The 22,241-nt window shown below is 49.4% G+C and overlaps 10 protein-coding genes across 10 annotated transcripts; 4 read left to right on the forward strand and 6 right to left on the reverse strand.

Moving 5' to 3' along the window:
- Positions 1–336: 336 nt before the first annotated feature.
- On the reverse strand, positions 337–1,238 carry ASPVEDRAFT_33750 (uncharacterized protein; the record flags this gene model as incomplete). Its single annotated transcript, XM_040810776.1, has 3 exons — positions 337–516; positions 760–875; positions 956–1,238. The coding sequence occupies 3 exons, from the start codon at positions 1,236–1,238 to the stop codon at positions 337–339; spliced, it is 579 nt and encodes a 192-aa protein (XP_040673295.1).
- A 625-nt stretch (positions 1,239–1,863) lies between these two features.
- ASPVEDRAFT_46825 (alpha/beta hydrolase) lies at positions 1,864–3,104 on the reverse strand. Its single transcript, XM_040813650.1, has one exon. It carries the CDS (start codon positions 2,967–2,969, stop codon positions 2,202–2,204), a length of 768 nt encoding a protein of 255 aa, XP_040673296.1. The 5' UTR covers positions 2,970–3,104; the 3' UTR covers positions 1,864–2,201.
- Positions 3,105–4,073: 969 nt separating this feature from the next.
- Positions 4,074–5,233, forward strand: ASPVEDRAFT_178229 (uncharacterized protein). The gene is made up of 2 exons (XM_040808809.1): positions 4,074–4,393; positions 4,444–5,233. The coding sequence occupies exons 1-2, from the start codon at positions 4,170–4,172 to the stop codon at positions 5,213–5,215; spliced, it is 996 nt and encodes a 331-aa protein (XP_040673297.1). The 5' UTR covers positions 4,074–4,169; the 3' UTR covers positions 5,216–5,233.
- A 349-nt stretch (positions 5,234–5,582) lies between these two features.
- On the reverse strand, positions 5,583–8,213 carry ASPVEDRAFT_142329 (uncharacterized protein; the record flags this gene model as incomplete). The annotated part of the gene is made up of 1 exon (XM_040807826.1): positions 5,583–8,213. The coding sequence occupies one exon, from the start codon at positions 8,211–8,213 to the stop codon at positions 5,583–5,585; it is 2,631 nt and encodes an 876-aa protein (XP_040673298.1).
- Positions 8,214–11,311: 3,098 nt separating this feature from the next.
- Positions 11,312–12,155, reverse strand: ASPVEDRAFT_142758 (uncharacterized protein; the record flags this gene model as incomplete). The annotated part of the gene is made up of 2 exons (XM_040807867.1): positions 11,312–11,812; positions 11,874–12,155. 2 exons carry the CDS (start codon positions 12,153–12,155, stop codon positions 11,312–11,314), a joined length of 783 nt encoding a protein of 260 aa, XP_040673299.1.
- Positions 12,156–13,727: 1,572 nt separating this feature from the next.
- On the forward strand, positions 13,728–14,032 carry ASPVEDRAFT_88786 (uncharacterized protein; the record flags this gene model as incomplete). Its single annotated transcript, XM_040818419.1, has 2 exons — positions 13,728–13,827; positions 13,890–14,032. The coding sequence occupies 2 exons, from the start codon at positions 13,728–13,730 to the stop codon at positions 14,030–14,032; spliced, it is 243 nt and encodes an 80-aa protein (XP_040673300.1).
- A 469-nt stretch (positions 14,033–14,501) lies between these two features.
- On the forward strand, positions 14,502–14,768 carry ASPVEDRAFT_46832 (uncharacterized protein). Its single transcript, XM_040813652.1, has one exon. The coding sequence runs from the start codon at positions 14,555–14,557 to the stop codon at positions 14,750–14,752; it is 198 nt and encodes a 65-aa protein (XP_040673301.1). The 5' UTR covers positions 14,502–14,554; the 3' UTR covers positions 14,753–14,768.
- Positions 14,769–15,333: 565 nt separating this feature from the next.
- ASPVEDRAFT_142163 (uncharacterized protein) lies at positions 15,334–19,151 on the reverse strand (the record flags this gene model as incomplete). Its single annotated transcript, XM_040807810.1, has 3 exons — positions 15,334–16,714; positions 16,952–17,505; positions 17,562–19,151. 3 exons carry the CDS (start codon positions 19,149–19,151, stop codon positions 15,334–15,336), a joined length of 3,525 nt encoding a protein of 1,174 aa, XP_040673302.1.
- ASPVEDRAFT_142567 (5'-methylthioadenosine/S-adenosylhomocysteine nucleosidase) lies at positions 19,110–20,048 on the reverse strand (the record flags this gene model as incomplete). The annotated part of the gene is made up of 1 exon (XM_040807844.1): positions 19,110–20,048. A coding segment is annotated over one exon (939 nt), but the record flags the coding sequence as incomplete, so codon positions are not given.
- Positions 20,049–21,051: 1,003 nt separating this feature from the next.
- Positions 21,052–21,858, forward strand: ASPVEDRAFT_33756 (uncharacterized protein; the record flags this gene model as incomplete). The annotated part of the gene is made up of 1 exon (XM_040810777.1): positions 21,052–21,858. The coding sequence occupies one exon, from the start codon at positions 21,052–21,054 to the stop codon at positions 21,856–21,858; it is 807 nt and encodes a 268-aa protein (XP_040673304.1).
- Between the last annotated feature and the right edge of the window lie 383 nt (positions 21,859–22,241).

Consider the following 22,241-nt stretch of genomic DNA (forward strand, 5'->3'; position numbering starts at 1 on the left):
GGGGTCGTCAAGTCCGCAACAAATGTACCGGCACTCGCTATCGGCTTTTATCTTGCGGAAATACACGAAGCCTGATAGGAGGAAAAATGTACTGTCAACGGTGCTGGCTTCGTGGAGGCCTGAGAGAGATAGTCATCGGATAACTCGGTACTAAGGTCAACTTGGCCGTCCACCTCGTTGACAAGTAGGGCTGGCCGGGTGGCATGACGTCTGCCAGTCCAAATCCCTTGGCTAGACCTCCAGCCTATAGACACTATCTTAAGACCCTACTGAAATTTTTATCTGGCTAAGATCTGCTCGTACCAGTCCACAGAATAGATCCCTCTTGGAGGCCTCCTATCTCAGCTCGTATGTTGAAATGCGCATAGTACTGCACACATTAAATGCAATTCCAGCAAGACTAAACGCTAGCAAACTGTTGCGTAGAGTCGCAGTAGTCGATATTCTGAAATAGGTTTCCTGGCCGCCTTTACGACCATTTTGAGTTTCTTTAACTCTATTTAAATATGTGACGGCCTGAACAAGGATAGGATTATATCACTGGGTGAAGGCTACTGCCGCCTAAAATTATGAATGCAATAAATTCAGCTCCATCTAACAATTGACGGTGGATATACCACCTGAAAGGCCCACTTCGGTGGCTCTAACTATATCCCCTGTCCTCGTATCACGAAAGTGTATTCCCACATAGGTCCACAGGGTATGTGTGGCCGTCAACGCACCGTGGCACTGATGGCTATATGATCAGAAGTCACAAACCCAGCCATTTTTCTTCAAGCCACCGACAGCTCCAACAGAACAGTATTCAAGCTCTGTACAACGATCGTCTCCATTGGCATTCTCGATTTTGCCACCAGAGGAATTCTCAAACGATGCTGCTCATGGGTTACGTTGTTAACGGTGATGCTTTGACAGGGATGGCTCGGATATCAGTAGTAAACATGAGATGACTGACCTGATTTTATATCCGGACCCTCGTTGCAGCCAGCGCCCCCCTGCGCGGTCAATGTGACTTTGTAGCCGCCAACATCGCATGATGACCCGGACCCATCCAGCTCGCAGGTATCGAAACCTGGCAGGTCTTTGCTGAAGTCATCGGTGGGCGGTCCAGTCCAGTAGGCGGCTCGGTAGTCGATACTGGCAGTGCCACCATTGCCCTCATCAATGTAAATGGCGAGAGCTGCCAGAGCAGTGTTGGCCATGATAGGAACGATAGGAAGAAGATGGCTGACTCTCATTTTGATAAGCTGGTGGGCGGGCGTAGAATGGATCTTGTGATAGTAGATTTATCTGGAGCTTCTTGAAAGATGAAATACCAGCAGTGTCAGGCTACGTGCAGGCCTTAAATACTCGGCATTTCACTAGCTTCCAAGAAACTGTGATGTCAGATATGTGCCATCTTCAGGTATCACCAACAGAATTACGTATCCCCCAGCCGGCAACACCTTGTCCAGTACTCTGGGTATTGTTTCTCAAGGACAGAAAGGAATGCACTGCCCTGTCCGTGGCCCCATCCCTCGGCCATTCAGTGCCCAACTACGTGAAGATTCCGGCCCCAGGCGACGCAACTTCCTGCCAAGACAAGGCAGAATGTGTCTGTCAGCAAGGGCTATACATATGCAGGAAACTAAAGTCTTGCGAAGCGCCCCGATGCTTGTCCGCACTAACGGACTTGCTAGCAAATGGCCCCATTCTGCTGGGGATTCTTTGCGGCGGAGTTATACATCCCCGCATTGCACTTGAAGCAGAGAGGAAAGATCATAGTACAATTTATCGAGCTGCTGAAACAGCGTATAAAGTCTATCGTTGATATGATCCATACATGTTACGTTCCAACATCAGCTTATTATCTTTACAATGTGATGGTTCTCTGTTTCCTCCCGTCAGCAGGAGGGGTAAGGAATAGGCACCTCCCCCGTTGTGATTATATGAAGCATATTAGAATGGAAATATAGGAGTTTAGGTAATACAAGATATTGATGGCGTACATATCGCTCGCCCATCAACACAGAATCCAAAAAATATCCTGCATTGGTGACGACTTTATATATTTCCTTCGCTACGCCCAAGACTTCTGTACTGTGCCTTAAATATTGATTGGTGAGACTGGGTATTGCTTCTCCTGATCTGCACCTCAGCCCCCATCTGATGCATCTTTCTCTCATCACCACTGGTAGCACCATAAGCCTCTCCAATGGAGTTTACACAGTGATGCCGCTCTGCTTCCTTCCAGAATCCACTGCCACCCGCAGCCCGTCAATCACCTGGGCAGGCTGGCTCAAGAACGGCGAGTGGGATGCATCGGTGTGGAATGTCACTGGCGAACCAAGTGTTCTCGCAAGTCCTTCTTGCACGGCGAGTGAAAGGGCCTGGTCCTGGTCGCAGAACATGTACATGGCGGGAATATCATGCCAGGGCTCGTATATCGCGGGCTCGGTGAAGGACAGCGTCGGGTGGCGCTTCAGCAAGGCAATATGCTTCTTCTGGTCTTCTGGCGTCATGTCACTATAAAAGACAGTCTCTTCCTGCAAGCTGTAGCAGTAGCCGTCGTCATTTTTGAACTGCATCCAAGGCAGCCAACTACCCCCAAGAAGATCGAGCAGCGATTTCCCCTTGGGCGCCACAAATGCTGTCAACCACACGACCATGATTACGCCCCCGGAAAGGCCTTGCTTCGATCGCTGTGCATATCCAAGCCCCTCCACTGCACTCCCGCCGACAATTCCGCCATAGGAATGCCCAACTACCACCACCTGCCGTCCTTTATCGACCAGTCCGCGCAGGATGTCTTTGGTGTAATTTATATCCGTGTGCAGGCCTGTAACAGGGGGTGACGCACCGACAGACGGGGTGGCGATGGCTTCAGACTCGAGTCCCTGCTGTGCCATGAGGTTGCGCAGGGTATCGAAAGTGTCGGGGGTGTGCCATCCGCCTGGGACAAAGACAAAGATGGGTTGCTCGGTCGTCATTTTGCTTTCTTTTTTGCCAAAGCACCAGGTGCTGTTTATAGCTTGTACAGAGTAATGATGCAAGTCAGGAAGCCAGGACCAGGCAGACGGGCTCACCCCTCCTTTTGAGATGCGCCGAGTAGACGACGACCACTGCATGTACGCCGCACTATACGGGTCCAGCTCCTCTTGCAAGCCTTCCTTTTTTCCTTTTTCTTCATGACGAAGTGGCGCCATTGAGGCCCGAGCACTTTGCAATCTCGACCTGTCATTGCATGCCTCATGGTACACAAGGGGGAACGATCGAGGGAACTGATGGAGAGTTGGCAAATAATAAACAAGAAATGCTGTGACAGGGTGGAGCATGCATAGGTCATGCATTAGAGAGCTGGCTGATGCATCCACAGTCCCACCGCGGAGACAGTCCGTACTCTGCAGAATCGCGCAAAGAATTCATAAGTATTCTTTAGCCTGGCCAGGAGGTTCCCACAATGGTATAGGTCAAACTGTGATGCCCGAGATACCACTTTAACTTCTCACCAGCTCGCCCAGCCCATTTCTCGGTCTTTCGTGAGCCTAGGTCGCTCCGATCAGTTTAGCTGGCTGGGCACGGCCAGTGTGACACACTATATCAAATCTCCATGAAAGCAACTAGGCGCAATTCGGAGCCGCCACAAGAGTCACAATCCCATAGGCTGCGGCCTTCGTTGCGCTATGATTCGCAGCTCGGTGGAACAGGCGCCTGGAGATTGTGGTTGATAATTATGCAATACTGGCATATCTGGTGAGTAGTCTTGTTTCCATATTTGAAACAGGCCTTTCTGGTTAAGTATAAGTGCGCTTCGAGGCCCTTTTGGGCACTCTGTCAAAGCTTTATCAAGCACGCAAAGGCCTTTAACCTGGATACCAGTCGGCATGATCTGGGCGATATCTTTCTTACCAAGAGCCCTCAATCATTGAGCAACTCCAACTGGAGGTCAAATATAATTGGCACAGCCAAGTCCAAGCTTCACATGAGCTGTGCCCGCGGATATACCTGCTGTAAGGGGTAAGCTTCCCAGCAAGCGGAATCTTACCGCGCTGCCCGGAACCCCGTTCGGAAAGTGATATGCCTGGGAATGTGGAAGATAGCGTGACAAGTCATTAAGATACCGTTTGCAAACTCCCTAAATTTCATAAACACTGCTGTTTCTCACTGCCGCACGCTGCCCTTGTACTATCATGGCAGAAGACGTTAAGGCACCAGACATACCCGATGGCGGGAAGAATACTCCAAACATCGATAATCATTCCGAGAGCGAAAATGCAACAGAGGTTCTAGTCGGTCCAGAAGGAGGGTCAAAGGATGAAGATGCCAACGGTTCAGCCCACAAGATCCCACGGTCTTCGCCGAGTGTCTTCGAAGTAAGGAAGTCACTTGCCGTGACTACTAGAAGACTCCGACAGTACGTACCCCATTCTGGGTTGTCATTCATACTGAATGTCGAATTCACAGACTGCTGCGCAATTCGGCAGGGCAAGACTGTATCCTTGCAAGCATTGAATATCTAGCCCACGCACTGCACTATCTTGCTGCTTCGCCTTATTTGATAAAGCTCCGGAATGCCCTAACAAGCCTAATATACCGGCGGAAAGGCCGAAATACACAAACAGCGCCCAATCGACTGGCCTGGGATTTTGAGGAGCATTCAACGCTTCTGAATCTGTCTATCCTCTTTAGCAATGCTCGCTATACCTTGAGACTACTTGGGCTCTTCAATATCTGGACAGAGGTGCCGGGTCTATTTCAATCTCCAGTTAGGGACCGTCTCATACGGTGTATCGATGTCGCGCAAATCTTCACAATCACAATATACCAACTACTAGAGAATATCGGAAATCTGGCGTCTAATAGGGTCCTATCTTCCAGGGTGATCGGTTCGAAGGTCAAGATGGAAAGAGTCTATATATGGAGCGCCCGAGCCTTATTCTTACATTTTGCCCTCGAGATAATGAAGCTAATAAGAGAGGCCCAGATTGCGAGACTAGCCAGGGCAGGATCAAAAGAGGAAGATTTGACATTGGCACAATTCGATGGAGATGCATTAGGGCAAGACTGGGTTAAAAGGCTGTGGGCTAGTTCAATATGGGGACTGTTATGTTTGTATTGGAGCTATGGCCAAGCAGTTCCGCTGGTGGAAGAGACATCTGGTGGCTTCAGTTTCCTGGCCGACTTTTTCATGTTTAGAGATGCATGGGTTCAAACTAGACAATATAACTTAATGTAAACTGTTGCAGTACGTGCCACTATACAGCTCTCTGGGAAAGGTCAACTTGGTTCCTTGCCCACTCAATCTCCGCAATAGCTAATCTATAATCCACAGGCCTCATAATCCCCTTTCATCCGGATCCCTCATTATTCACATTCTTCGAGAAGATGCAATACACCTGCACATATATCGAGTGGTGCCGCCCTTACCCTGTTGAGTGACGTGATAGGAGGGTTGGCCAATTGTGCCAACAACTACATAGCGAGGTTTCTCTTTCGCAAGATCAGAGAAAGTAAGATCCAGAAAATATAATATGTGACAATAACTAGAAAAATGGAGTCTTAACTCATCTAATCAACATCTATAACTCAGTGTCAAATACCAGTTAGAGCACCATCTGCCACCGCACCCGTTTCTCCTTCACCATCGCCATAACACCCACAGGGAGATACTTCTTCTCAACCAGATCAACGCCTCCATAATTTTTGAGTACCTCCGGCGCATACATCTGCACGAGCCACTTCGTCTCCTCATCAAAATCGTCCACAATTGACCCTCGCAACACTGCCCGCAACGCATTAGTGACGGGTGAAGTAAATCGAATACCATCCGCGACAGGGGCTCGTTGGAGATCGTCATATAGAGACCGGAATGGAGCACTGTGAGACCAGCGGAATCTGCTCCACTCTTCAAAGGAGATGAACGTGTCCTTTTCTTCCGGGGAAACGAATTGGCGCTCGTTACCATTATTTGCTTTTGTGAAGCGAGACATGCGAGCCGTATGGGACATTTCGTGAAACTGCTTCTTCAATTTATTGTAGGCCTCCCTTTCCCGCTCTAAGAAAGCTTCGACTTGTTCGAGTGGTGACATTTTCAACGAGCGTCGAACTAGGAATGGCGAGATGGCCGGGTTGCGGAGGGCGAGGCCACCTAGTTCTTCAGGATAGTAGAAGAGCGCATCTGGAATCTCAGACACTCCGAACCTTTCCTTGATCATTTGCCGCAGGTGTTGGGCGACCGTGCCAGTAGTGCTGCCGAATAGAGTTTCCTGCATTGCCCTATATGTTGCGAGGATCATGTCCACATGTTGCTGTCCAAAGCAGGCAGCGGGCTCTCCGAAGGTATTTCTGAAGAACCGCCCAATGCAGCTGTTCCAGGTCCTAATCCATGCCATCACGCTGTCGCATTTATCCAGCTGTCTTTTCAGTTGCTTGACGTGAGCGCCGACCTGTTTCTGATCGATTACCCATGTCCCGGAATTGTCGAGCTCCAAGAAGCCGAATGTGACGGGCCCTTTGGGTAGTTTATTTGCGACAGCCGGATCAATGGAGTCAGAAAGATAAACAGAGCCTGTTTTGTTGTCGTTGAATTCGAGCCCAGTTACTTCTGCAAACCTACCCATTACCTCCCACGCTTTGGCACATTTGCTGGGTTCGCCGCAGAGCCAGATATCATCATGTAGCCGGTACAACAGCATTCCAGTCCTGCTGTTAACGGCAAAATCCATGAAGAACAATACTAATTCCCCGATTAGCTTCTCGGACGCATGAGCCATGGGCATACCCCTTTGGCGAGTCTGGGGCCCCTTAGGCGTGCGCCCTGTAGACGACTGGTCCATATTCAACGGCGCCGCGAAATACTTGCGGAAGAAGGCAATCCACTTCTCGGGAAATCCAATGTAGGACATGACAGCGAAAATTGTGCTGTGTGGAATGCTGGTTCCAAACCAGCGTAGGTCCGTCTGTATTACCGCGGCCTCCCCATAAATGCGTCTTTGGAGGAGTGTTTCGGTCGCAACCTTGCGTAAGAGTTCTTGTTTGATGTTTCTTTTAGGCTCGGCGGACTCGTCGCTGTCATCATCGTCATACTCCGCATCCCCGTCTGCAAGCGTTGTCAATAATGTCGGCAGCTTTGAGAGGAAATAACGCTCAGTGTAATTCGATTTTCGCGTCTCCTCTGGCCCATATTCTGCCCTAGGCCTGTTGGTGTAGTATGCTAGACGCTCAACATCGTCCTCGGTCATAGCTGGGGCTACCTTCCAGTTCCACACGCCGTAATCTTCAATGAAGCCTTTCAGCTCGCTCTTCAGGATATTGCACAGTCGTATGCCAATATACTGTACAAATATCAGTTGCAAAACATCCTCATCAATCCAGATTCGGTATTTCCCATTCAGCTCCTGGCGCGGCAAAACTGGGATGCCCTCATCCCCAGCAAACCAGTCCCAGTTCTCCAAGTCCGCCCATCGCATGTTCAAAACATCCGCAATCTCAGTCAGTGCGACGCTGTTCTTAAGAAACCCTTTCAGAACATCCTGCTTCTCCTCGCTCACGATGTCCTCTCTCAACAGCCCTCCTATCGTCGCCGTGAGAGTTTCTTCGTCAAACGGCGCTTCCTCCTCAAACTCGTCCTGGGTCGACTTGAAAATTTCGTTCCGGAGAATGTTCCACTGTTTCATCTTCTCGTCGTCGGGGAAGAGCGAGTCAAAGAACGCGTGGATATCCTCCGTACTTGTCTCAAACGGCGTAAACACAGCTTCTTCGAACTGGTCACACAGCTGCTCCAGTCGCTGCTTCTGTCGCTCATCGACAACCAGATACTCATCCTCAGCAATATCTGCATCCTCGCCGGCTCCAGATGCATTCGTCCACTCGGTCAGTAGCCGCGAATACAAATCTGCGAGGCTCAGCCTCCGGCTATGGGCGTCCATCCGCGACCGGAGCTCGGTCTCGTATTCCTTTAACATGCCATCGGTAACCGTGGGGTCGAAGCAGCGCTGATCGAGCCAGCGCTCGATATTTGTGACCGTGTGCTCCTTTGAGACATGTGGAAGAATAGCTTTCGTGCCGTTCAGGATGACATTTACCCGCAAGAAGAGATCGGGTTGGCTTTCTGCGTCTGCGAGAACCTTGGCTTTTCGGTCTTCATAGGTTGAGCGCTGTTTTTCTAATTCCCGGATCTTGCTCAGGGTGAGTGATTCGAGGGTTTTCGAAAGAGCGGACGATTGGGGCGCCATGTTGCTTGGAGTGACTGAGAGAGGCTCAGTCGTGTTGAACGTGTTGTTTTCATTTTCAGGTTGTTGCGGCTCTTGGGGATATTTATCCCAGCCTGGAACAGGTTCCAGTTTCTGCCTAGCTGTAATTCGTTTATGTTCAAGAATGTTCCATTTTCGTCGATCGTTGTGCGTTGAGTCAACACGGGCAGGCAGTGGCAGTGTTAACTAGCACAACAGTCACAACTCTGACTCAATGCGTGAGCCAGTTATGCAGTACCTATGCATTTATGCAGTATGCCCTTTATGTCTAATGTAAACAACTGAAATCTGAGAGATGCTTCATCTACTCACAGACTTACGCCCAACCGCAGGCCTCCTCGTATCTGGCCTCGTCTCTCTCGCCTTGTCCAATATCTCCACAATATCCGCATATTCCAACATCCTCGCCAGACAAACAGCAGACAGCCCGCGCTCCGTCCTCACATTGACATTCACGCCTCCTGCCAGAAGTATTTCAATCATCCTTCTATTCCCAACCGAAGCAGCCATATGCAGAGGCGAAATCCCCGACCCAGTCTGCACAGCCGAGACATCAGCACCCGCATCAATCAACAGCCTCACGATCTCTGCATACGCCTCTTTCTCCCCACAGCTGCCCACCCACTCCTGCAACCCACGCATACCCGTCCCTTTCCACGCATATATCTCAATCCAGGCACCCACCTCCGCAGCAAAGAACCCCCCAGCAACCGTCTGCAGCGACGGGGGACGAACAAAGTCCCCTTCTCCCCCAGGCACCGGATCATGCGTCGCAATGGCGCCCGCGCCCAATAGCGCCCTGACACAGTCCACATTTCCATTAATCGCGGCATAATACAACGGCGTAAGTCCAGGTAAAGAACTACTCATCGCATTAACGTTCGCTCCACGCTCTATCAACTTGCGAACGATATCCGCAGACCCACGCTCAGCCGCAACGCCCAGCGGCGAGCTGACGCGGGAGTTCATGGCGTTTGGATCTGCGCCATACTCTAGGAGCACATCAACTGCTTTCTTGTGATCATTAAAAATGGCGCCGTGTAGACAGAACCGCGCGGCTTCGGTGGACTCATTGACATTAGCCCCGTGCTCGACGAGGAGGTCTATGACCTTGATATTTCCATTTTCTGATGCAAAGACCAACGGTGTTGCATTTCCATCCCGGGTTCTTTGGCTCTTTTTACAGAGTGCGCTTGGGTGGGCGCCACATGAGAGGAGGAGTGTTACTGTTGTGGTGTAGTTCTGCTTCGCGGCTGCGTGGAGGAGGGTGTATCCATCGCTGTCGTAGTCGTTTATTTTGTTTGTGCTGATAAGCGAGACCGGGAGTATGGAACTTTCGATCACAGCCGCCTTGCTCCAGACGTCTAGGTGGTCGCCTATTAGAAGTTGAAGTTCAGGGGGGAGGTTTGTTAAAGAATGACGCTGGGGATACCGCTGCGATGGCATATCGCGAATTTGCACGGCGTTTTATTTGGGATTGAAACAGGGCAAGTTACAGCGGGAGCAAGGGGTTAAAAGGGTTGGAACACGAGCTTGAACTGTTCAGCCTGGAGTTATGGCCCACAGGCCTCGTATTGAAAACTACGTGACACAAGGCACCAATGCGTATCTACCTACTACTACTGCTGCTGATAAGTTGGGCGTGGGAATAAACGAGAAATATATCATCGAGTAGTATTGTCATGCTTGTGAATATCTGGAGAATCCACCATACCTATGGCCGAATTGCAGCAACAAGATAATTCGAAACACAGAACAGACCAAACGGTCTTGGGCATCACTTGAACATCTGAAGAATCGCAGCTCCAACAAAGTACGCCTTCTCAGGATCTTGGAGAATTCGCAATGGGTTGAAAAAAGTATGATCCTCGCATACAGGTTCGACAATACTGTTCTCATAAGCATGGCGGTTCTTGGGTTCGCATATATATTTTAGCAGTGGCCAGCGTGACCTTCAACTGCGCCAGGAACTCCTCTTCAAGCTCTGGTGTTTCGCCGATCTCCTTTGAAAACGCGAAGGGTTCAGCCCTTATAAATTCGCTGACTAGATACTTCACAATTAGACAGCGCATACTATGGCCCTTTGACAGCCGAGCTGCTCCACGAATGTGTTGACCCGCTATTTGCATAGGACATGGCGAAGAATATCTGGTATTCCTAGGCAACAAGTCCTTTGTTTTCTTAAAGATTAACGCATCAAGCTCGGCTATCTGCAGTAGGTCAGAACACCGCGCTACTTCTATCAGCGAGGATAGCGATTGCTGGTTCTCGCCGAGAATGGTAAAGTACCCGGTGTAAAGCCATTGAAGAAGTATTTCAAAGCCCCTTGTCGTCAGGCTATTCAACACCACCGGCTTCGTTGTGGAATAGTACGGGGGAGGCTCATCCACCAACGGTGATGAGTATTCTCGGGCTTCCTTTTCGGACTTTTGCTCCCCGGGTGATTCATAGTTCGCCTCCTTAGAAGATCCGTGTTTCTCGCCCTTGAAGAACCTGAACCTTCCCCTTTTGGAAGAATCAGGCTTTTCCACCTTCGGGGGTTCGGGATTTTCCCTTAAAGCAGTTGCGATATAGCGAGAGAAGCGGCATAGAAGGGTTTTGGGTACCAACTATTCTTTGTCTTTGACCTGGATTACAAGATCAGGCCCACGATACAGTGGCAGCATCCTGCATTCAAAATGTTAATAACTGCTTTGGAATTCTGGGAAGGGATTAACGTACGACTTGGCGAATTCGCTACCTTGCACGTTGTGTGACATTTCGAGGACTGTTCAGTTAAGACCGGAAATCAAGAGATGCTTTGGAGCAAAAAAGTGATCGTGGGCTGCAGCAACAGATCCTGCAAATTTCGGCATATATATAGTTTGTCCTTGCAGATATGTAAATACAGTTTTCACAATACATCCAAAATGAATTCAATTTTCACACAATGGCCCCTTATGTACTGAGACCTAGGATTGACAGCCCCTTATACTTTCTCACAGCCCAAATCTTGTTCAATCCGAGTCAATGCGGCATTCACTTGGTAACAAGCTGTTTGTCCATTCTTGCTTTTCAAGATGAAATACACCGACAAGAGTCTATTTGCGCCGCAAAACATAAAGCCAATGATAAACCGGCGGTGTATAAGCCTTTGTTACTGTCGAGCCGCTTGGTGCCTCGAAAGGAGTGCGCGCAACAACCTCCCAGTGCTCAAATAGGTGAGGCACATTGTCAAACCTCATTGTCGAATACGAGAGCACAAACCATTTGCAACCCCTCTTTGTCAACGGCGCCAGGTGCAGCGCAAGAAGCTCCGTCGGGGACAATGTTGTCTCTCCTTCAGGCGGAAGAATATCCTGTACCTTAGGACAAATGCCAGACATATCTAGCGTCGGAGACAAGGTAACAGGGCTCGATGTCGCAATAGCGTCGCTAGTACTCTTATCGAGGATGGCATCATACGGGGCAAAAGGAAGGAGTCGCGAGACATCGGTCCACGATCGGAGATCAGCCTGGATCCAGTGCATCGCTTGCGACGGTTCCTGTTTATTTTCAACCTCTTGACCTAGACGAACAGCTTCGGAGGAGAAATCGACATTCTGCCAAAGACAACATCAGTTGACGGCCAAAATGTCACACTGGAAGAAGAGAAGGACCTACAACAATTCCATTGCCCGTCCAGCCTCTTGTCACGAATGCATCGCGCAGCCTCGTTCCCAGTTTCGACACACCGGGCCCCAGATGGAGTACTCGTGGTGTCGCGTGCTCTGGTTTGGGTGTGGGTCGGTCCTCCAGGAACGAGAGGAGAGCATCAAGCAGGACTTCGCCTGGATTCAGCCATTCCCCGATATCCTGGCCGGTCGCGAACTTCGTGTCCCAGTAGGACGGGTCGTCATAGTCGGGGGCGCCAGTTCGTTCGGTCCGCGATGGGTCCGGTCTCATTCTCTGGGGAAGTGTGAAGGTGGTGGGAGGAAGAAATTCGTTTTTGTTGCAAGCCGATCGCAATGCTCACGTAAGCAGTACCAGCTCAACTCTCAAGCAACCTCTTCTTTCTGCTTTTTTCTTCCAGGCTTGCTTGTCATGGTGCGATGTAAGCAATTGAACAGTGTGTGAAAGGCGCCATAGACCCCTTTGGTCAGGAATCACCGTCCGCAAACGGTTTCACTGTTGCAAGTGGGGAGACCCGGACTATGTACAGAGTGCCCAACCAACAGGTATTCGGTATGGGACGGTGTATTTAACGAGTAATCGAGAAGGAAACCGGCGCGGCTACGGGAATTCATTTCATGCCTATGGTAGGTGATGGTACTGATTAGCAATGGCCAGAAAAAAGGGCAGGAGAAGCGAACGGTACATAAGAATGCATGAAATCGCATTAATACTGTTCTCGGGCACCCATAGTAATTCCACGTTGGAATCTGGGAATTTGACCGTCTTGTTATGGATACGTATCTCGAACTGAATTCCAGTATTGGATGCCGTGCTAATGAACAGTGGAACATGGCTTCACTGGCATGCCATTTCGAGTTAATCGCGGCCACGACAACAAATGGCCGTCATTTAATGCAATCTCCATGCTCCATCGAAACCGAAATCAGCTTTGCGTCATGACAAGGTCTGTCTCGAAAGTCTAATAACACGGTAACGGTATGTGGAGTTCAGAGGCGTCTATTGAGAGCAGAGACTATCAGATTCAGTTGATATGCAGACAACAGATAAAATCACATCAATTGTGCAACTCTGGAAATTAAGGCGAGAGTGGGATATCAACTAGATAGCCTTCGAAAAGAAGGGGTTGGGTGGATTGTCTTTGTGATTGATCTCAGTTGCCAGGGAACCTTGCCTGGGAACGCAGGAGGGGTGCTATAACTGCTCTATTATAGGTTATCCATACAAGGCTCTCACTGCCCACGAGTCGGCCATGAGGACCAGTCCAGGTAGCTTCCCCATGGCTTCTTCCCGCCATAGATTCATCCAGCATCCAGAATCCTTGATGCCGGAATTGGGTTCCAACAACCATCAGGGCCGTTCTCACTCTGGGAAACCACAACCGACACCAAACACTATCGACCAGCCATCGCCACTCGTCCTCAAGTTGCAAGCATCATAGCCGTCATCAACTCCAAACTCGGGGATCATCAACCCGCACAGACGATCGTTCCATTCATTGGCAGTCATCGCTTACTCCTCCATTCACTGCCGCCCCAGTGACATTCTCCTCACTTTCCTCTGATCCAGGGGCCACCGACACGACAACCAAGGCGCCAATCAATCGCCACCCGCAATCGCGAAACGGCCCAATAGATGAATACTGGCAGGCTGGCTGGACAGGTCTTCGCTGCCTGCACTGCGGTTACCTGTCCAGTGACCTACCCCGCAAGCGGATGACGAAGGGGATATATAAAGCTTGTGTGACCCAGGGAGTTTCGCTTTCTCCTCTATCCATCAACCCACAAATCAATCTATTACCATCGAACATAACACTTCAATCGAAGTACTGGAACTACCATTACAATGTCTGCTCCTCAAGTCGTCCAGAGCATTTCCAGCGGCCCTGCTGGTGGCTATGTCAGAACCCAGCTCGCCACTCTGAGGAACAGATTCCTCAATACTGGTATGCACTCGTCCCATCCATTTCCTTCCCTCTTGAAGACGACTCACCCTAACAACAAACAGAGAAAAGAAAGAAGCGTGCAGCCCTCGTCTCAACCTCCTTGGCCGCCCACCGTCCCGTCTGGATCTCGGCAGGAGGCGCAGCGTACACCACTGCAGTTGCAGTGTTCTTAACGATGAAATTCATGCGGCGGATACCAGTTTAAGCCAACTTTTCTGATATTCTCACTCTCTTGCATTCTGAAGCCGTGGTTGAGCCTAGACTTAGAGGCGGAACTGTTACTGTCTTTGATAGACGGGACTATTATCGTAACACTTTCTTTCATTTGTTTATTGGGAACGAAGGGAACGGGCATCATGTGATTCAGGCGTCTACGTGTTTTCTCTCATTACTTATTATGGATGAATATGAATGAAACAAACTATCACCAGTGAAACCATCCATCGCCAGTAAGCAGCGCTCCTGAGGTTCCAGGCAGTCCAGGGAGCGAGAGGAGGGGCAACCACAAAAGTACGACACACACCAAGTCAGGGGCTACTCGTGACTTCATTCCGTATCGAAACAGCGGCCAGGTTACACCCAATACGACCAGGCAGGGATCGCCCCATATATTAGAAGCATTATAACGCAGTGCAACACGTCAGAACGGTGTAAAACCCAATAAAACACCTCAGGCCACTCATGTCGCGCCCGTGATGCGTCAGTGGCTGCGTGTACCAGAGGAGAAATGCGTGGGCTGATCCCTGCCTCAAGGTTCCTTCACTGTGCTCCTCAGTATTTAACAGTCGGCAGTCGACAGTCTATCTTGATCCTCCCTTCACAAAACAAAGCGATATCATCACGATATCACCATCGTTATCGCGCTTCAACAGAGTGGGGAGTGGGCCTGCCCATCCAGTTCATCGAAGCTTCCCAGTCTCCATGAAAACGGGGCCGTAGCACTACCCCAGATCCACCGGGTGGACAGGGTGGAACTGCAAAAGTGTCAGCCCATTTTCCGTTTCCAGTCTAAACCGCTTTTGCCAACCCTAATTCGAATCAGTCAGCGGCCATTGGACATACATTCCTGAAGGTGTGGTACCCCGCTTTTCGCTATCGAATCAAAATTCGTGATAATCACCACCCCCGGGTTCTTGGCGAATGTGACCCCGCGTTTTGGCCTGTCGCCGAATGCCAATTTGCCAGTGCCTGTCAAGGGGCCAGAAGCGAGGGGGCCTTCGTTCCCAGTTGACGAGACCACATTCCTTGATTACTCAGGGGGATGTCACCAACGAACATTCGTTAACTAATGACGGCCAAATTACTCGCCGCCGGCGAGCTGAAGAAAAACAATCGATAAATCTTCCTATTACAGTTTTCGATCACCCTATATACCGAAATAAAATCACCTGCCCGGTCCCAGCTATTTATGAGATCCTATACCCCAAATGTCGATCTATCCTTCTATAAATACTCCAACTTGCATGACCATTCACCATCCCGAAAGGCAACCTCTGCAATCTCCATTCAAGAAGATCCCAGTAATTTCTCCAACACCTTACAATCAAACTCGAGGCATAGAACCCGGCCATTCGCAAATCCAATAGCAATGCGGTCTCCTAGCACATCATAACACCACGCAAATAGATCTTCCTGTATTCGAAATACTGGTGAGGCTCCGTAGTATATCCAGTTATGTTCAACTGAAAGTCCGCCATGCGAGCTGGTTTCGCCAACCTTGAGGAGACCGAGGTTTGTCTGAAGGAATTTGCCGTCTGCTGAGAACTTCAAGCTCTTGATGTTCTGAGGCGTGACTATTTTGAGCTTCCATTTGCGAAATTTGCGAAGGGCACCCATGGAAGGTCCGAGAAGCTTTCCTGCTTGTAGACAAGCATCAACGTCCCACAGCTTGATTGTCCTGTCAGAGGACCCTGTAGCGATCTGCTTGCCGTCGGGTGAGAACGCTACTGTTGTCACTTGCCCACTATGTTCTAGTGTCTTCCAGTGGGCACCAGTCCTAACATCCCACAGTCTGACTGTTTTATCCATGGATGAGGAGGCAATATACCTACCATCTGGGGAGAATGCCACATTCGACAGCGGGGCAGAATGGCCTTTGAATGTCCTCTGATGTCTACCGGTTACCGGGTCCCAAAGCCTGAGAGTTTTATCCTGGGATGCGGAAGCAATCTGTCCCCCATCCGGGGAAAACACCACCTCTACCACTACCCCAGAATGGCCAATCAATGTTGTGTGATGTTCGCCAGTGCTCGCATCCCATATTCTAACTGTCTTATCGAAGGATGCTGAAGCGAGGTGCTTGTGGGAGAACACCACAGCCACTACCATACCCGAGTGGCCAGTTAATGTCTTCTTGTGGTTTCCTGTGGTAGCATCCCATATCATGGTGGTTCCATCGTAAGATGTGGACGCGACAAACTGGCCGTCTGGCGAGAAGGCTATATCGAATAACCGGTCAGAGTGGCTTGTCAATGTTTCCTGTTGTCGATCTATACTGGCATCCCACAACTTCACAGTACTGTCATTCGACCCTGACACAACCTGCTTTCCATCTGGTGAATATGCTATGCTCTCCACCCAGTTAGAATGACCAACCAGTATTTTCTGTTGTTCGCCTGTGATCGTGTTCCATAGCCTGATAGTATTATCCCAGGACGATGAAGCAACCTGCTGGTTGTCGGGTGAGAACAGTATTCCTGTTATCTTATCGGAGTGTCCGACCAGAGTGCACTGGTGAATCCCAGTGTCTGAATCCCATAGCATGATACTTTTGTCAACCAACGTTGCACCAATCCACTTGCCATCTGAAGAGAAGACCATAGTCCTTAATGCTTTATCTTGGCCGTGCCGTATGTCTTGGTTCTTTCCACTGCGTCTGTCCCATATCCTGATAGTAGTGAAGTTGGCTAAAGCAATCTTCTTGTTATCTGGAGATAATGCCGTGACCTGTACAGAATCAAGAAATGTTACTGTCTGTTGCTCGCCTGTACTTGTGTTAGACAGCCTAACCACCCCTTCAACTGATATCGAAATAAGCCTGTTTTCATCCGGACAAAATGCCGTGGCTTCTATTACGCCGGAAGGGCCGGTGAGAGACTTGTTCTCTTCTGTGCTTGTATTCCACAGCCTGATGTTTCCATTGCCATAAGGCATTGCAAGCTGCTTTCCATCGTGCGAGAATGAAATCTGCCCACGTAAACGCGCTGGGCCAGTCATACTTCGGTGCTCACCCGTGCTCAAATCCCAGAGCCTGATCGTTCCGTCATTACATCCTGAAGCTATCTGCCGGGAATCGGGAGAGTAAACAATATCCGTTACAATATCAGAATGACCAATCAATTTATTGTGCTCGCCCGTGCTCCTGTCCCACAGACAGATGGTTCCATCCCAGGAGCCCGAAGCAATTTGCCTTCCGTTGGGAGAGAACGACACGACTGTCACAAAGCTGGAGTGGCCAGTGAAGGTATGTATTAGCGGCGCCCAGGTGGTTTCTAAGCAAGGAATTTGCTTTACCCAATTAGGGACTTTCTTAAGATTATGCGCTGCTCTGACTAGGCTCCTTTGAGGACTCAGGACAATCCCAGAGCTATACACCTGGTGTGGGGAAATCAATATTGTCCGATAATGGCGAAGCAGGAAGCGCCGCGCATCATAGACAGAATCTTGCAATGGTGGGTTCTTACGTGACTATTAGTCCGCTATTCAAATTTGCTCACAAGGAAAAAATACCATACCTCCGCAAGGTCTTCTAAAGTTCTTAGCACCCCCATGGCTCGTGACAGTTGACCCAGAATGCTCAGGCACTCAAGCCATTCTAATAGCTTTTCTTTGACAAATCTCAGGGCCTGGCCACCCTTACTAAGAGCTTCCTGCTTAAGGCCGCTTCCACTAGCAGCTTTAAGGTGTTCTGCCCATAGAGTGGCAGCGTAGTCTAGGGTATCTAGGATAGTAGACTTCCCATTACTAATCCGCTCTGCTGGACGTGCCGGGTCTCTACCTGAACTAGGCCGCGGCAGGTCGATCAGGTTAGGTTTTAGGACTGTTGACATGTAAGATAAACAGCCCAGCGCGATATCTGCATGCCCATATGGGTCCCGTGAGCTCAATAGAGATGTCCCAATTAAAAAGTCCCGGGATGATTGATGAACAAATTCAACGGCAACGCCTCGTATTTTAATAAACGACGCGCATCGGGCCACAATGTTTTCGCCTGCCAGGACCTCTCTCTCTGGCAAACCTGTCACCGTAAACACTTCCGCCCTATTCAGTGGTCGATAGACGATGGTCATGACCTTAAGGAGTCGCAGGCAGGCTCTGGTAGTTGTTGGCTTTCCTTGTAGTAACTGTTCAAACATTCTTTCATACAGGGATTGCAGGCCTGGTGGAAACTCCTGGATCACTGATACTGCCTCGTCCGGAGGGATTCGTGCACCGTTTCCATCGCTCTCAAGTCTTTTGCAGACCAGGCTGACCCATAGAAAGGTTCCCTCCGCCCTTTCTAGGAGTTCAGTCTCTATAACCTGCGGAATTTTCCGTTCATAACGGTGAATTGGATAAAGTTCACGAACTTTATGTCGGATGTATGTTGTGATAGCTGCCTCAAGGTGGTCATAGTGGAGCTCCAGAGCAATTCCAACTTCTTGGGTGGTATTCAAGAGTTCCCGATCAGCATCATCCAAAGGCCGACTTGTCAATAGCCATCTAACATTCGGATTGTCGAGTCCAGTTCTAACAATAAGCTTCAAAAGGTCACCCATCCTTCCGTTGTGACACTCATCAAGAGCATCCACGACCACATACACTCTCTGGTGGCGACAATGATTTATCATTTCTAATAAAATATCCCAGAGCCGTCGCCAGGAAGACATGTTCTCTGTGAAAGATGCTTCGGCTGGATCCCAACGGCATCGAAGAAACTCTATAAGATCTTTTCGCTGCCTTATCAATTGTTGGATGAGCCCCTTGATGATACCTTCCATGGTATTAAGCTGATAATCTGTCTCCTGGCAGAAGAAATATGTGATGATAGAAGAATCATCTTGCGAGAATTGCTCCACCAGGCCAATGGACATCATTGTCTTCCCTTTGCCAGCACCGCCCCTGATCCAGAGAAGGCGAACATCATCTCCATTTTGCCAGCGGCAGTATTGTGGGTTTCGGAGAACCCATTCGATGGCCTTGAAGATTAATCTGTCTTTAGTTTCTTTGAGTCTGTTCTTGACAACAAACGGATCCGGGCATTGCAAAGCTTGCAAGCAAGGAGGATTCGTGAAATCATCAGCCAAGTTAACATTAGGGCGAACTGGAACCACTGATAGGAGCATCTTTGTATAAGCCGCTGCGGTGAGTGCTGCGTATCCTTGCCACTCTTTGAGTTTATGGGAGTCGCAGTAGTCGCATATGCCTCGGATGACAAGTGTTTGGAGCTGATTTGCAATCCCAGCTGCTTCCATTTCAAAGCAAATGATCCCCAATTCTTTGGCTACACGGTCCCGTACTTCAGGGTCCTTCATGACCTGATTTCCAGACGCAATTAAACCATAATGGATTTGGGGTGCTCTGGAATCGGGCTCCTGTCGTTCAACTAGTTGGCTTTTATCACACTTCTCACAGTTGCTTTCATTTTCGATATGGTGGTATGAGGACTGAAAGAGGTAGTCCGTGTCCAGATTCGGGACTGCGAATTTCCCCTTCATACCTGGGTTTCGCTCCAGTACATCCTGTACTATGCCTGCGAGAGGACTGTTGGCTTGAGTCATCTCCCTCGCCTGGAGGCCACCCATGTGCGTTAACAAGACTTGCGGTGGATAGTTCAACATCCCAGTTTGCTCGAATCGCCCTCCTCGAACTGCCTTCCCGTAATCATACTGAATGATACCACTGTTTGGCCCCGTTGGCTTACTGATGACCACATCCCCCAAGTGGATGTTATTGGTATTATTCGGTACCCCTCCTCCAATCCCCACCATGAGTCCGTACTGGATATGACGAAAAGTTGAAATTAAATGGGCCATAACAGTTGCAGCGGATACGGTCCCATAAACGCCAGTTGGCAAACAAGCAATAACAACATGATGTCCGTTTAATGTACCCAGTACGTAGGCATTCGAGTCCGTGTGAGGCTGAGGAAGAGGTTCGTGGATCTCATCCAGCATGACCTCTGCTGCCGCCCTCTCAAGTGGCAAGGCGCATATCCACGCGACTGCGTAGTCACTGTGCATACGACGCACCATCTTTCCCTGCCGTAGCCAAGCAAGCAGCAAAGTTCACAAAACGGGGGCCTTTTCCTGCTAGTAAACCCGCATTATAGGCCGCACGGGGAGCACGCTAGTCTGATGGACTGGTCCAGAAGGGTTGATACTGGGAATCGATGAATCGATCGAAAAATGGGTCACGAGTGGCGTAGGGTCAAATGCGATTCAAGGGCAAGATCTGATGATCACAGACAGTCTTCAAGGAGCGTCTTCTCATCTCACCCACGATCACCGTTGTCAGGGGGTGACCCCGCGAGTGGAGGCTGTGAAACCTCATCTTGCGCTACCCAGGTAATGATCCAATGACATCTCCCCTACAAGCGCCGACGAGGCTGCATCCAAACCAGCAATAATCCAGCCTTGAGCAACGAATTTGTTCTCATTCTTGCTGGCCCGATGAGGGATGAGGAATGGAGATTCTCCAACAAGCCTATACTTCGATCGGTTCAAGAGCCGGCTCCATTGTGACGGCTCGGTCCGGCTCCGTCCGTCCCCAGTCAGTCAATCATGGGTAAAGCACATTTCGCGAGTGCCTGGTGGGCTGTTCTTCCCCCAAAGAGGTTAGAGATTTTTGAGGCGTTGTCTATTGGTGTCTGGCTGGCTCATTCTCTCGGTCGGAAATTATTTGAGCATCTTCTCCTCGACCACTGCTTGCAGGGATCAATCCTTAAACTTACTGCATCATATAACAATCCATAGTGTGCAGGGAGATAAATCGCATTCGGCCAGCTGTGTTGTTTGCTCATCTGGAAGGTGCCAGGCAGTACCTTCCTCACTTCTAATAGAGAAGGATGGGCATTTCGCCATCCAGACATCGCAGACTTGTCTCTGTATCAACTAAACACTCAGTGCTTTGCTTGTTCCAGAAACAAGATAAATCTCAACCGGCGTTTCCTCTTTCTTCGGTTTTCTAGCAGTGGCAATCTTCATGGCACAGAATCAATGACAGGATACTTTCCATCCGAGAACAATGGCCATAATTACCTTCCAAACGTTCCCTCTCATCTCTGCCTGTCATATTTCACTTCTGGTTCGTATTCTAGCCCTCATAATCCAATTCCATGGGTTTCCTTTGATCTCCAGTTGTCTCTGCATACCTGAGACCATCATAAGTGGCTTAAGTGAAATATTCGAAGGTGATATTCCGCCTTTTCTAAAATCCTTGCATCGGGGACTGGCATTTGTTCCGATAATCATTGCACTTCTCGATAATCCCCGCGATGACGGCATTGAGTGCAGACTCATCGATGATGTCTTAACAAAATACCACTTCCACCGTTTGGTTAGACTGAATCGAAGGCTGGATCATTTTCGTACCCCGTGTAATGACAGGGACGTTATTCATGCATTTGTTAGAGTATGGGAATGCGCGGTTCAAATTACCTGCACGGCTTCTCTATACAATGCGTGCAGTTACATGGCTCTTCACCGCAATACAGACGATACATCACAGCTTCCGGACCCAGAACCTCTTAATATTTATCGTCAAAGAATTATTGAATGCCTCCAGAACACTGATAGGCTCTGCGAAGTCGTTGATCGGTATCGCGAGGCCGTTGATCACTACAAAACGCCTGTCGGCAAACGAAGCGACTCTGGGGACAAGCAATACTGCAATGAGTTCGACTTCCAAGTGAAGGCTTTCATTGAACACGTTGAAGGATTACGGGATCGGCTCTCGAAAATGAGAGTTTGGAAGCGAACTTGGTGTCGACCCCTGGTCGAGGATTTCAATCAAGGTCTAAATCGCTTCTATGTGGATACCACAATGAATTAATTTGATGTTCCAAATCAGAACTGGGAATTAGGTGCATTGAACCGTCCAGATGAACAACCACAGCAACAGACTCGCATGTTGCCTTGCAAGGTGGCTCTGAAAGGGCTCCCTGTATTTCGGTTTGCTAGTTATACTCAGAGCCCATTGATGTACACTAGTTGTGATTTGGTGAATTCCAGTCTCCGGGAGTTAAACCTGTCATTCTTCCAACATCTTTAGAATCCGATGCCCTTCCTGGCCAAGACAAATCGCGTGTATTTTGATTCAACGCTGGTTGGAGTACTTCCACACCTGCCATTATATATCTCTCTTTTGCAAGCTTGCTCACCAATAACTCCGGGTTTAATTGCTGAGTTAAATTACATGGTTCGCATGTTAGCTCT

This window comes from Aspergillus versicolor, assembly GCF_001890125.1.
Source record: "Aspergillus versicolor CBS 583.65 unplaced genomic scaffold ASPVEscaffold_13, whole genome shotgun sequence".
NCBI lineage: Eukaryota > Fungi > Ascomycota > Eurotiomycetes > Eurotiales > Aspergillaceae > Aspergillus > Aspergillus versicolor.

Excerpts from the sequence above, each read along its gene's own strand:
- ASPVEDRAFT_46825 (XM_040813650.1), bottom strand. The coding sequence starts at position 2,969 with ATGACGACCGAGCAACCCATCTTTGTCTTTGTCCCAGGCGGATGGCAC.
- ASPVEDRAFT_178229 (XM_040808809.1), top strand. The coding sequence starts at position 4,170 with ATGGCAGAAGACGTTAAGGCACCAGACATACCCGATGGCGGGAAGAAT. Across the intron at positions 4,394-4,443 it reads ACTACTAGAAGACTCCGACA|ACTGCTGCGCAATTCGGCAG; the intron begins GTACGTACCCCA and ends TCGAATTCACAG.
- ASPVEDRAFT_46832 (XM_040813652.1), top strand. The coding sequence starts at position 14,555 with ATGCGTGGGCTGATCCCTGCCTCAAGGTTCCTTCACTGTGCTCCTCAG.